This window comes from Moschus berezovskii, chromosome 22, assembly GCF_049115385.1.
Source record: "Moschus berezovskii isolate FMDL1 chromosome 22, NW_MosBer_1.0, whole genome shotgun sequence".
Taxonomy (NCBI): Eukaryota; Metazoa; Chordata; class Mammalia; order Artiodactyla; family Moschidae; genus Moschus; species Moschus berezovskii.
In genome coordinates, this window is record NC_142481.1 from 6855808 (window position 1) to 6868657 (window position 12850).

The 12850-nt window shown below is 56.2% G+C and overlaps 2 protein-coding genes and 1 long non-coding RNA gene across 4 annotated transcripts; 2 read left to right on the top strand and 1 right to left on the bottom strand.

Annotated features, from left to right (window-relative positions):
* The first annotated feature begins 608 nt into the window (after nucleotides 1-608).
* KLK12 (kallikrein related peptidase 12) lies at nucleotides 609-6250 on the top strand. 2 transcript variants are annotated; one of them, XM_088830918.1, is made up of 6 exons: nucleotides 609-1299; nucleotides 1469-1524; nucleotides 2043-2202; nucleotides 3042-3301; nucleotides 4174-4307; nucleotides 6128-6250. In XM_088830918.1, the coding sequence occupies exons 2-6, from the start codon at nucleotides 1488-1490 to the stop codon at nucleotides 6221-6223; spliced, it is 687 nt and encodes a 228-aa protein (XP_088687044.1). In that variant the 5' UTR covers nucleotides 609-1299; nucleotides 1469-1487; the 3' UTR covers nucleotides 6224-6250. The 2 variants fall into 2 exon arrangements, with proteins under 2 accessions (XP_088687044.1, XP_055267455.2); XM_055411480.2 differs by having other exon boundaries at nucleotides 638-1299; nucleotides 5889-6250.
* On the bottom strand, nucleotides 4007-4787 carry LOC129546512 (uncharacterized). The gene is made up of 2 exons (XR_008683890.2): nucleotides 4604-4787; nucleotides 4007-4287 (listed from the first exon to the last, which is right to left on the bottom strand). It is a non-coding gene; the product is annotated as an uncharacterized LOC129546512 (long non-coding RNA).
* A 979-nt stretch (nucleotides 6251-7229) lies between the features above and the next one.
* KLK11 (kallikrein related peptidase 11) lies at nucleotides 7230-11816 on the top strand. Its single transcript, XM_055411498.2, has 6 exons — nucleotides 7230-7362; nucleotides 9203-9277; nucleotides 9693-9849; nucleotides 10190-10455; nucleotides 11000-11136; nucleotides 11664-11816. The coding sequence occupies exons 2-6, from the start codon at nucleotides 9238-9240 to the stop codon at nucleotides 11814-11816; spliced, it is 753 nt and encodes a 250-aa protein (XP_055267473.1). The 5' UTR covers nucleotides 7230-7362; nucleotides 9203-9237.
* The last annotated feature ends 1034 nt before the right edge of the window (nucleotides 11817-12850 follow it).

The window sequence follows — 12850 nt, forward strand, 5'->3', positions numbered from 1 at the left end:
GATCGCTAAGAGTCAGACATAACTGAAGTGACCTAACACCCACGAACCCCAAGTAGGGACAGACATTTTATTTGTCCATTCATCAGTGGGTAGGCAACAGCTTAACAGGTAGAGGGTGTTCTTTGGGGGTGATGAAAATATTCTGGAATTAGATGGTGGTGATGGTTGCAAAACATTGAGTACAGGAAAATTCACTGCATGGTAGACTTTAAACTGGTTCAAAGTCTGGATTTTTAAAAAATATTTATTTGGCTATGTTGGGTCTTAGTTCCAGCATGCGGGATCCTTCGTAGCAGGCTAAGTTTCTTCGAAGATTGTGGAATCTTAGTTCCCTGACCAGGGATCAAACCCATGTCCCCTGCATTGGGGACTGGACCACCACAGAAATCCCCAAAAGCTGGATTTTATGTCATGTGAATTTTAATTAAAGAAAAGATGATGGCAGAAAGAGAAGGAGAGAGGACTCTGCCCTAAGTCTCTTTCACCCTCCCTCTCTGTTTCCTATTCCATTTCTTTCTCAGTGGAAGTCCCCGTGCAAAACAGTTTTCATGGAATTAGATAAATCGACCTGATATCATAAAACCTGTGCTCTGAAAGCCAGGAAAAGAATTGCTTGTGCATTTTAAGACTTCCGTTAGAACCAGACTTCCTCCGATCCCGGTTTGGACATTCCTGTCTCACCTGATTTGAAAGCTCTTCCCTTTCCACCTCTGCTTTCTCGGGCTCTCTCTGCCTTCGGTTTCCCTGGCTCTCATTTCCACCCTGCCCTGAACCTCTCGGAGGAAGAGTCCCTGGGCTCCACCGCCCCAACCCTCCCTGAGGCTTGTCCCTGGAGTCAGGATTAGAACTCGGCTCCCAGATGGCCGTGAGTCACCGGCTGCTGGCCGGTCTGGAGAGGAGGGGAGGAGAGGGGCTGGGTCTTCCCTCCAGAGTCATCCGGGCCCCCTCCTCCCTCCATTTAACTGTAAATCTCAGCCGAGTGTCATTAGCCTAGGAGAGTTTCCCCGGGATTAGAGGGCGCCCCACCCCATGACTTCCTCGTCCCCTTCCCTCAACCCGGAAAAATCGCATGGGCTGGGACAAAGAGAGTTAAAAGCTGTGTCAGCCGCTGGTCTGGGACAGACAGACAGAAGGAGGGGGACAGGTGGACAGCATGACAGGTGGACAGCGGGAGCCTGGACTGGCAGGGTAGCCGGCAGATGAAAAGACAAGCCGGTGGGTGGGCAGAGACAGCAGAGAGAGAGACGGACAGGCTGATCGCGACAGACACCTGGAGGAATCCGCAGGTGGAGAGAGCAGGTGAGGAGGAGGCTGGCAGAGACCGGTGGGGGGGGTGAGGCCCCTGGGGGGTGGGCGCAGAGAAGGGTGGGCGTGGGGGCCGTCCCCTCCTCCTGCAGTTGCTGGTGGAAGGGCTGGGAACGGGAGGGTCCACTTGCCATCTCTGAGATGCTGCATCTTGTCCCCCCAGAACCCGGAAGTGGTCCACCATGAGGGCCAGCATCTTTTTGCTCCTGTGTTTCGTCGGTGAGTTCCCCAGAGGGAAGGTGCGTCCCTCCCTCGTGAGAATGCCAGCACTGAGGAGGGGAGGGCGCCGGCAGATCGCCGCCTCCATTCTTCTCCGTCTCCCTCCCTCCGTCCTCCAGCCCATCTCCCCTCTGTCTCTCCCTGTCGCCGCGTCGCTGTCCGTTCTCTGAATCTCTATTTCTCTGTCTTGAAGCGTCTCCCTTCCCCTGTGCGTCTCAGTGAGCCTCCTGCTGTGTATCACGGGTCTGTGTCTCCCCGCCTTTGACCCGCCCCCCACCCCCGCCGTCTCTGTTTCTTGCTTCTTTCTCTTGCCCATTCTGTATCCCCCTCTCTTTTTTTCAGGTTTATTTATTTCTTTGGCCGCATCGGATCTCAGCTGCAGCGCGTGGGGTCTCCGCGGCTCACGCGGGATCCTCCACTGAGGCACACAGACTCCCTCGTGGCGGCGTATGCGGCCGCGCTCCGGACGCCTCTTTCCATCTGACCCCCGTCTCTCTGCCCTGTGTCCCCGTCCTCAGGGTTCAGCCACGAAGCCAAAGAGAAGATCACTAAGGGTGCCGAGTGCGCCCCGCACTCTCAGCCTTGGCAGGCGGCGCTGTTCGAGGGCACCCGTCTGCGCTGTGGCGGGGTCCTCATTGACCGCAGCTGGGTTCTCACGGCTGCTCACTGCAGCGGCAGGTAAGCCCCCACCTGGGGGCCTCCCTGCTCAGGGTGGTCAAAGGGAGGCTGGTGGGCAGGCGAGGGGCTCACAGGAGTAAGGAGATGGTCCTGCGACCAGAGAGCCTGAGGTTAGACAGGAAGCAGGACTTCCTCACAATGGGCCTGGGGTGGACCTGGCTGGGGAGCTGTGGGGTGGAGGGCAGGGGTCTTGCAACCTGCCCGCCCAGCCCCTCATGTCTCATTTCCTTCCCACATGGTGTGTGTCGCCAGTCCAGCGTCCCCTGGCCCAGTCTGAGCCGCTGGGCCCATGTCTGACCCAAACTCTCTGTGCAACGTCAAAGGTTACATCTGGTACCTCTCTGGGCCTCAGTGGTCCCATCTGTATAATGAAGGGGATTGGGCTTTATAAGATGCTCTGAATTTTTCTTTTTTCAAAAGGGAAGTTTCAGACATGGAGAGACAGAGCGAGGTGGGGACAGGAAGGGACACCAGCAAGACAAACAGAATCTACTCATTATTTCCCCCGTCACTGAGTTGACAATGTTGATGACCCAGGCCTTCTGCTGGGTGGTGGGAACGGGGCAGGGAACAGGACTGACGGATGTCCCTGCCCCCGTGGGCACCACCAGCTAAGAGAATCAGAATGTGGCACAGTGGCTTGGAGAGCAGAAATAGGACGAACGCCAGAGACGGAGAGCTGGCGATGGGATGGAGACCAAGAGATGGGAAGAGACAGACAGAGTGAGGGCAAGGGCACGAAGGAGCGGGGGGACAGCCATCAAGCTGCGGGGCGGCAGAGAGGGGCAGGGCCACGGGAGCCCCGGGACAGCCCGCCCACCAGCCTCCGTGCCCTCCAGCAGGTACTGGGTGCGCCTGGGGGAACACAGCCTGAGCAAACTGGACTGGACGGAACAGATCCGGCGCAGTGGCCTCTCGGTGACCCATCCCAGCTACCAAGGCAACCTGGGGAACCACGACAATGACCTCCGGCTTCTGCGACTCGGCACCCCGGTCCGGCTGACCACCAGCGTCCAGCCCCTGCCCCTGCCCACGACCTGTGCAACAGCTGGCACCGAGTGCCACATCTCGGGCTGGGGCACCACCAACCACCCATGGAGTAAGGAGGTCCCGGGCTCAGGGGTCAGGAGGGACAGAGCTGGGGGTATAGGGTGAGAGGTCAAGGGTCTTGCCTTCTCAGAGGGGATCATGCCCTGGGGTCTGAGAATATGGTGCATCAGGGGACTTGGGAGTCAAAGTGTTTCAGTGGTTGAATATGGAGTTGGAAATCATGGGTCACGGATGAGGTTAGAGGCGAGGTTAGAGGTCAGAGAGATGTCAAGGGTCATCAGACTAGAGCAAAAGGCATAGATAATAGGATCTTGAGGTCATGGGTCATGGACTCCGGTGTCAGTCACTGTGGAGTTGAGGTTATGGGACCCAGATGTCGGCTGCAATCTGAGGATGAAAACTGGGATTCCATCAAGCGTCACCGGTCTGGGACTGGAAGCCATAGGGTTTTGTGTGTGGAGCCAAGCGTTAGAGGTCATGGAGTCTGCGGTCAAGTAAACTAGGATCAGAGGCCACTTTGGAGTAGGAACCAGTGGTTTAGAGGATGCAGAGCTGAGGTCAGAGGTTAAGTTGAAGACAAGACAGACAGAAGACATGAGGCCAAGGTGGGTTCAAAGGGTTATTTGAAAAGGTTGAAGGTCAAAGGTCACAGTAGCTGGGATTGAAGGAGAAGGTCAGGTCTGGAGTCACTATATCTGAGTCATATGCTAAGGTTGGGGGGACTGGGCCAATGAATTGAAATCAAGAGACACTATGTAATCAAATCATCATCTGAAATTTAAAGGCCGGAGGATTGTCTTGGAGGTCACAGGGAGGGGGTGGAGGATAAACTTGTATTGGGCTTCCATGTGGCCTCTTTGTGGAGGGGGGCAGGATGAGGGAAGCACTGGGGGTCCTCCAGCATCCATCGTCCATCTCCAGGCCCGTTCCCAGACCGACTCCAGTGTCTCAGCCTCTCCATCGTCTCCAATGCCACCTGCCGGGCAGTGTTCCCCGGGAGAATCACGGACAACATGGTGTGTGCTGGCGGCAAAGCTGGGGAGGATGCCTGCCAGGTGAGCGGCTTGCAGGCGACACCCAGGACGGGAGGGAGGAGAGGGAGAACGGGGTGGGGTGGGGGCGGAGAGGGCAAGTCAGGGAGAGCAGACGGGGAGAGAGATGAGGTCAGAAAGGAGGAGAGGCACAGAAGGACCAGCGAGAGAGCCCAGGGAGTGCAGGGCAGAGAGAGGAAGCACAGGCTCGGAGCAGGAGAGATTTGGGGCGGGGTACAAAGGAGGGAGCGCAGAAGGTAGCGGACATTCGGAGCTCAGGCAGGTGACCGCGTGTCTCTCCAGCCCTGAGTTCCCCATACCATCCATCCTCCTCTTGGTGCTGGCCCAGGTGAGAGCGATTCCTGGATGGAGCGGCAGAGAGGGGCTGGAGGGCTCTCTCATCCTGTAATTCGCCTAGCTTGTCCTGGTGATCCTCCAGCTTGAAGGCTGCCTCTCCCTACAGGCCAGGGCCCCAGCCAGAGTCCCGGAGAGGACTCTTGAGACGTCCAGTCCTCCTGCTCTACCATTGGTCACTGGCCTGCATGGGGTCCCGCCCTCCTCCACTAGGATTGGTCATTGATGCCTGTGCTCTCTTCCCTCATTGGCCAGGGCCCCAGCCATAGTTGAGGAGGACTCTTGAGACGTCCAGTCCTCCTTCTCTACTATTGGTCACTGAGGCCCCAGCCCTCTTCCCTGACCTGCATGGAGTCCTGCCCTCCTCCACTGGGATTGGTCATTGGTGCCTGCGCTCTCCTCCCTCATTGGTCAAGGCTCAGCCATTGTCTCTGAGAGAACCCTCTAACCTGGCGTAGAGGCCCGCCCTCCTTCCCTGGGATTGGCCCCTAGGGACAATGTGTTCTTCTCTATTTAGTCACTATTGTCCTAATGGCAAGCCACTCCAGTACTCTTGCCTAGAAAATCCCATGGATGGAGGAGCCTGGTGGGCTGCAGTCCTTGGGGTCGCTAAGGGTCGGACACGACTGAGCGACTTCACTTTCACTTTTCACTTTCACACACTGGAGAAGGAAATGGCAACCCACTCCAGTGTTCTTGCCTGGAGAATCCCAGGGACGGGAGAGCCTGGTGGGCTTCTGTCTATGGGGTCACACAGAGTCGGACACGACTGAAGTGACTTAGCAGCAGCAGCAGTCCTTTGGGAGGAGAAGGCAATGGCACCCCACTCCAGTACTCTTGCCTGGAAAATCCCATGGACGGAGGAGCCTGGTAGCTTTCAGTCCATGGGGTCGCGAAGAGTCGGATACGACTGTGTGACTTCACTTTCCCTTTTCACTTTCATGCCTTGGAGAAGGAAATGGCAACCCACTCCAGTGTTCTTGCCTGGAGAATCCCAGGGACAGGGGAGCCTGGTGGGCTGCCGTCTATGGGGTCGCACAGAGTCGGACACGACTGAAGCGACTTAGCAGCAGCAGCAGCAGCAGCAGTCCTTTGGGAACCTGGCTGTGCTTATTTTCTCTGACGACAAGGCTTGGAGCCACCGTCCTCAAGGCTCAAGAAATGGGTGAGGGGGCAGGAGGCTGTGGAGAGGAAGCCTGGAACAGGGTTTCCCTATGTTCAGACCATGTGCCTTCGCCTCTTGTCTTCCAGGGTGACTCCGGCGGTCCCCTGGTGTGTGGAGGGGTCCTTCAGGGTCTGGTGTCCTGGGGATCCGTGGGGCCTTGCGGACAAGAAGGCATCCCAGGGGTCTACACCAATATTTGCAAATACGTGGACTGGATCCAGACGGTCATAGGGAGCAACTGACCTGCTCTCTGCATCGTCATACCTCAGCTTGGGGGCCACCCTGACCCGCAGAGCGCCAACACCGCCTCCATCCTCACCTCTAGCCCCCACTCTTCTTGAACTGGAGGTCTCCTTCGCAGAACTCCCAACTCCAGCCAGCCCGCCTAAGACCCACAGTTGAAGCAGAAGGAAGTGTGTGATTGTCTGGAATAAATAAACCTGGAGGAGGGGCTGTGTCTATTTGAATTCCTCTGCTGGTTGAGATTAGAGGGAGGGCTCATCAGTTACCCTACCCACAGGTGTGGAAATAAAGATGCGAGAGGGTAAGGGTTTTCCCTCAGGAGCCTCAAGTCAATGCACTAGAGAAAATTACATCAGAAATTAAGGCCATTTTTCTCCATCTGCCACAACAGGAATTTATAAGTTTAGAGCTTATAAACTTTTCAAAGAGCCATGAAGGACCTGACATGGGGCAGTGTGTGTGTGGGGGGGGGGGGCGGTGGGGAACAGGGTTGTCAGCTCCAAAATACCAAATGAAAGCTGAAAGATCAAAATTCACTACCATTTAATTAAATGTCTATAAAACATAACATTCTTCCCACGAGCCAATAGCAGCTTGGCTCAGCTGGAGTTGAGTACGCGTTATATTTAACATGGTCTTGCCTGGATAATCCTAGAGGTGGCAGAGCCTGTTCGGCTGCCGTCTATGGGGTCGCACAGAGTCGGACACGACTGAAGCGACTTAGCAGCAGCAGCAGGTCTGTTTTGATGTCTGTGATGATGGAGGAGGGGGGGTAGCTCTAGAAAGCAAGAGGAACCAGCCTCAGTCTTAAAATAGTTCTGCCCACCTCTTAGGGTCTGTCTTCAAAACCTCTCCAGGAGTTGGAAAGAGAATTTCTTCTCCCCAATGAATGGAAGGGACACTTCAGATGGGAGAGGGTGAGGGGCGATCAGGACAGCCGTGGCAACATTTTGCTGGATGCCTGCCTATGGTACCCGGCTCTTCTTGAGTCTTCATCCCAACCCCCTGAGGCAGAGCTGTCACCCCCATCTCACAGATGAAGAAACTGAGCCTCGGCCGGGTGGAGTCCTTCATCCCACGTCACTGTGGTAGGAAGAGGCAGTGCCCAGATTTAGGGCCAAGGCTGGCTGCTGTCAGAACCCAAGCCTATCCCCTAGTCTTGCTTCACATCTCATTAGGGGAGAGAGGAGAGCAAGACGGAGGGAGATCTAAGTGATAATAAACAAGCCTGCAGAAGCAGGGACCGGCACTTGAGTTCTGCAGAGGAGGAAGCTGAGCTGGCTCGGATTCCGGAAGTCATCGGACCTAGGCCACAGAGTGAGTGAAGGCCACAGCTGGCTCCTGAGGGCCCCAGGAGAAGGGTGGGCAGGGCAGTGAAGCCCCGGAGGAGCCCTGGGGGTGGATGCCAGCCCGGGGCGGACTTCCCTTTCCTGGGCCTCAAATCCCACAGGCCCTAACCTGCCTCCCCCACCCTCCTGCCTGCCCCTTCGCCTGGCAGCAGCCCCACCTGTGTGATGCCCGAGTTCCCCCCACCAACTCCTCGGAACGGTGAAGGATGGGGCCAGGAGCCCCCCTGGGCTTGGGGGCTGTGGGAAGGGAGGAGCAAGGACAGGAGACACAGACAGACTGGGAGAGGAGGAGAAATGAGAGGGATTTAGACATGGATGTGGGCACAGACAGAAGGACAGGGATGGAGGGAGGCCAAGACAAGAGAGAGGCACAAAGAAAGGTGGAAAGAATTACAGGGGACGTGCGGAGACTGGGAGGGAAAAACAGGTTTGGACAAAGAGAAAGGAACAGAAAGAAAAATGACACACATACACACAGAATTAGAGAAAAGTGGGAGAGATAAAGCCAGATTCATAGCGACTGGAAAGGATGCAGACAGACAGTTGGACGCAGGGGTGTGAGGGGATACAGATGCACAGAGAAGAGAGACCTGGGGACGTGACAGTGGCAGGTGGGCAACACATCCAAGGGCCCGGGCCAGGCTGGGGAGTGCCCCCCACACCCTGCCCCCAGGGGCGCTAAGGCAGGGCTGGGAGGCCAGTCATCCTGGGCCCGCCCCGGGCCACCCCCTGCCTGCTCACCTTCCTGGTGCCTCCCGCTCCAAGACCTGCTGCATCAGCCACTCTGCCGGCCCCCCCGAGCCCCAGCCCCAGTGCCTGTGAGTCTGGGGGTGGGGTGGGGGGGCGGAAGGGAAGGCGCCCTTCTGAGGGTGCCAGGCCTCTGCCCGGCATCACTCCTCCTGCTGAGTCCTTCTCGGGGTGGAGGGAATGTGTCTGTCTGCCTTGACCCGTGTCTCCAGCAGGCTGCCCTCCCCCGCAGTCTCAGTGTCCTCTGACCCCAGCTTCCATCACCGAGTCCAGCCCTCCACCCACACTGGCCAGGTGACCAGCCCCACTCTGCCCTGTCTAGCTGTTCTCCCAAGAGACAGGGATTGAACAGGGTTGGGGGTCAGAATGCTGTCCCAGGCTGAGCTCCCTCCTACACCCCACATAGCTCTGGGGTGGTTACTGAATGAAGCCTGGTTCCCTTCACCCCCCGACCCCCAGCTGGCTGGGCCCTAAGTCTCAGGTGGGCAAGAAGGGCCTACGGGGTCCCGTGGCTGACTGTACAGGGTCAGCCATCCCTTGCCCTGGGCAAAGCCCTCCCCTAGCTTCTGGAGGTTCCGGCTGGGATTGCAGGCGTGTGTGCTCCGTCACTTCAGTCGTGTCCGACTCTTTGCTACCCCGTGGTTGCTGTTGTGCTTTAGTCACTAAGTCATGACTCTTTTGTGACTCTGTGAACTGTAGCCTGCAAGGCTCCTCTGTCCATGGGATTCTCCAGGCAAGAATACTGGAGTGGGTTGCCATTTTCTTCTCTCGGGGATCTTCCCAACCCAGGAATCAAACCTGGGTCTCCTGCATTGGCAAGCAGATTCTCTACCACTGAGCCACTGGGGAAGCCCCTAACAGGGATTGGGCCCCTGCAAAGCCACCCTCCATACTAGAGATTTATTTTAAAAATTTGGAGGTTGGGGTGCTTGTGAGAACCAGGGAATTCCGCAAACCAGGTAGTTTCTCACTGGGGGAGCAGGCGAGGGGGTGAGAGGGTCACGGACCAGCCGTCCATCTCCGCAGGAAGTGATTTGACCCCTTGTCCCTCTTGTCCCCAGAAGAACCTGGGGCCTGCCCTCCCCCGCTCCAGGCCATGATGACTCTGCAATTAATCATGTTTGCTCTGGTGACAGGTACGGTGGGGGGTGGGGACGGGCAGGGGCCTCCCGAGTCTCTAGGATTCCCAGCCCTCCGTGTGTAGACGCTGATGGAGCTGATATTAAAAATACAGAATTAACAGGGCATCTGACTGAGTAGATGAGCCATAAGGAGTCCCGGGTGCCCCCTGCCACCCAAAGGTGTAGTCCCTTTAGAGATAGATTAGGGAGAGGGCAAAGAGGGTCCCAGAGGAGGGCCTGGGGCAGCCGGGGTGGTGTGGGAGACACTCAGAGCTCAGGACAGTGGCTGCTGAGCAACTGGTATGGAACGATTTCATCTAATACACAGCCAGTCCACACAGCGCATCCCCGGGGTTATGATCCTCTTCCCCCCATTTCTGGGAGTCCTCTCATGCCTGGGCCCCTCTTTGGCTTCCCCACCCGCTTCTAGGGCATGTCCGGGGAGAGACCAGAATCATCAAGGGCTACGAGTGCGCCCCTCACTCTCAGCCCTGGCAGGCAGCTCTGTTCCAGAAGACGAGGCTGCTCTGCGGGGCCACGCTCATCGCCCCCCGATGGCTCCTGACAGCTGCCCACTGCCGCAAGCCGTGGGTGCGGGGGCTGGGGCGGGGCCGGGAGGGGAGGCGGCTGGAGATGGAGAGATGGGTGGAGAGGGGCTCGGCTGGGGACGGTGGGCTCAGGGATCGACGGTGGGATGGGGCTGAGACTGAAGGCAGGAGGATGAAGGATTCCGGAAGCCGGGATGGCGCTGGGCTGGGGGTCGGATGTCTGTTGAGCATAAGGTCGTGGTGGGCGATGGGGACGCGGTTGGAGGTGGAGCCGCGCTTCCTCGTTCTCTTGGTCTCTCCCCCTCCCCCCACGCCTCTCTCCATCTCCCGTGTCTCCCTCCCCTTCCGTCTCTGACCGGCTGCGTGTCTCCCGCTTCAGCCGATACGTGGTTCATCTGGGAGCGCACAGCCTCCGGCGGCAGGATGGCTGTGAGCAGACCCGAACCGCCACCGAGTCCTTCCCCCACCCAGACTTCAACAACAGCCTCCCCAACAAAGACCACCGCAACGACATCATGCTGGTGAAGATGATGACCCCGGCCCACCTTAACTGGGCCGTGCGACCCCTCACCGTGTCACCGCAGTGTGTCCCCGCTGGCGCCAACTGCCTCATTTCCGGCTGGGGCACCGTGTCCAGCCCCCAGTGTAGGGGCTCCAGAGGGGAACGTGATGGGGAGTTGTGGGGGGGCATGGTGGTTAAGCTTGCGGAAGGACAGCGGGAGCCAGAGGAACCTTCAAAGGCGAGAACTTGCAGTCATACAAGAGGAGGCGACCCGGGGGTGTCGATAGTGGGATAAGCTGAAAGGAAGAGTGGAAAAGTTAGGGCTGGGGAGGGTGGAGACGAACGTGTGGGGCCTGGATTCAGCAGACCGGATGTGCAATTTCAGATCCACGACCTGCAGAGTTGTAGGTCCTTAGGCAAGTGGTTTCTCTATAAGATGAGAACAATCACACCCACCTACTAGGTCTAGATAAGAGAGAACGTTTATAGAGCAGCTGGCATAAAGAATTTTATTAATGGCGTTACTGTCACTGTCGCTACAAGCAGAGAGGTAAGTTGGCCGCAAGCAAGAAGCACAGAGCCGGGAGCAGAGAGAGGGCCTTGGCTCTCTGCTGGGGTGAGAGGCGGCCCCGCAGAGTGGGGAGGGATCGTTCTCATTCTCTCTGCCCTCTCATGTCGTCGCTACAGTGCATCTGCCCCGTACCTTGCGATGTGCCAACATCACCATCATCAAGCATGGGGAGTGTGAGGACGCCTACCCCGGCAACATCACGGACACCATGGTGTGCGCCAGTGTCCGAAAGGAGGGCAAGGACTCCTGCCAGGTCAGAGGGCAGGGCCTGGGACTCCGACCACATTTCCATTCCCAGCTCCCACCTCAGTTGCATCTTCATCAACAACCAGAATCTCATTCCCCAACTTTCCCCAGCAACCCCCCCAATCCAGCTCCACTCCTGGTTCCCCTTTCTAACCTAAACACAATCCCCAGCTCCACTCCCATCCCCACCCCTATTTCCAGCCCCAACCATCCACAGATCATGCTTTCCCTAGTTGTGGACTGCAGGTTTAACTGAGCGTGGGATTTTAGTTTCCCGACCAAAGACTGAACCCACGTCCCCTACATTGGAAGGCTGATTCTTATCCACTGGACCACCAGGGAAGTCCCCCCCAGTCAATTTTCTACCCTACCTTTGTTCTCACTTGTAATTCTAACCTCATCCTCAGTCCCACAGCCAATCCCATCTTAAATCTCCACCTCTCTTCCAACACCATCCCCACCTCCTCTCGAAGACCATGAACACTTTCCCCTCTCACCTCCTCTCTAACTGCTTCTTTTTCTCCCCATCTCCAGGGTGACTCTGGGGGCCCTCTGGTCTGTGAAGGGTCTCTTCAAGGCATCATCTCCTGGGGCCAGGATCCATGTGCTGTCTCCAAAAAGCCTGGTGTTTACACAAAGGTCTGCAAATATGTCGACTGGATCCAGAAGACCATGGAGAACAATTAGCCAGGACCAGTTGATCACAGCCCAATCCCCTAATCCCTACTTGGGGCTGTGGTTTCCTGTTCATTCTGTTAATAAGGAAGCCTGTGTCAGGACCCCCTTCATGTACTTTGGTTGGGGGGGGTGCTTCTTGACCACAGGAGATGCTGTTAATTTAGTAATCAATGTGAGGTTTGGAGTTAGGAGATCTGTTCTATTCCTGCCTCTTTCTAACTTGTGACTCTGGGAGTGAAAATAGCTGTCTGGTTCACTGTTGCACCTCCAGCTGCAAACCCAATTCCTGGCACACACTAAGGTTTCAATAAATATTTACTAAACGAATGAATCTTTTGAATGCTCCCTGTGTGCCAGTGACCCTGGCCCCAGGGCTTTTAAATATGTTGACCAACACAATCTTCACAAAACCATATGAGATTGGTGCTGTTATTATTATACCCATTTTGCAGATGAGGCAAACTAAGGCACAGAGATAGGAAGTTGCCTATTCATGGTCACACAGCCAGTAAGTAAGAGGAGCAAGGGATCATTTCTTAACAATGCTGCCTTGATTAAGACTCCTTTTCTTATCTGTAAAATTGTGCATGCTGAAGTATGCACACTAGGTCATTCAGCCTGCACATAGCTGAGACCCAATAAAAGGAAGGGATCATTGTTTTCTTTCCAACCTTCATAATAGGTAGTTCATCAAGACCTGTGCAGGTCAATACAATAGCCACTAGCCACATGTGGCTATTTAAAATTAAATTTAAATGGCCTAAAATCAGAAATGTAATCCTTGAGTCATACTCGCCACATGTCAAAACCTCTGTAGCCACATGCGGCTGGTGGCTGCCACCTTGTATAGCTAATACAGAGGCTCTCCATCATGGCCAAAAGTTCAACTGGATGGCACAAGAGCTGGACAAACCTCTGGAATTAACCCACTTCTTGCTGGAGAAGATGTGTCATAAATAATCCAGAACTAGATCTCTCCTCACATTCTGCTCACCTGGCAGGGGAGGTAGTTGGCAGGAGGAGTAAGAGCCCAGAGCTGGAAC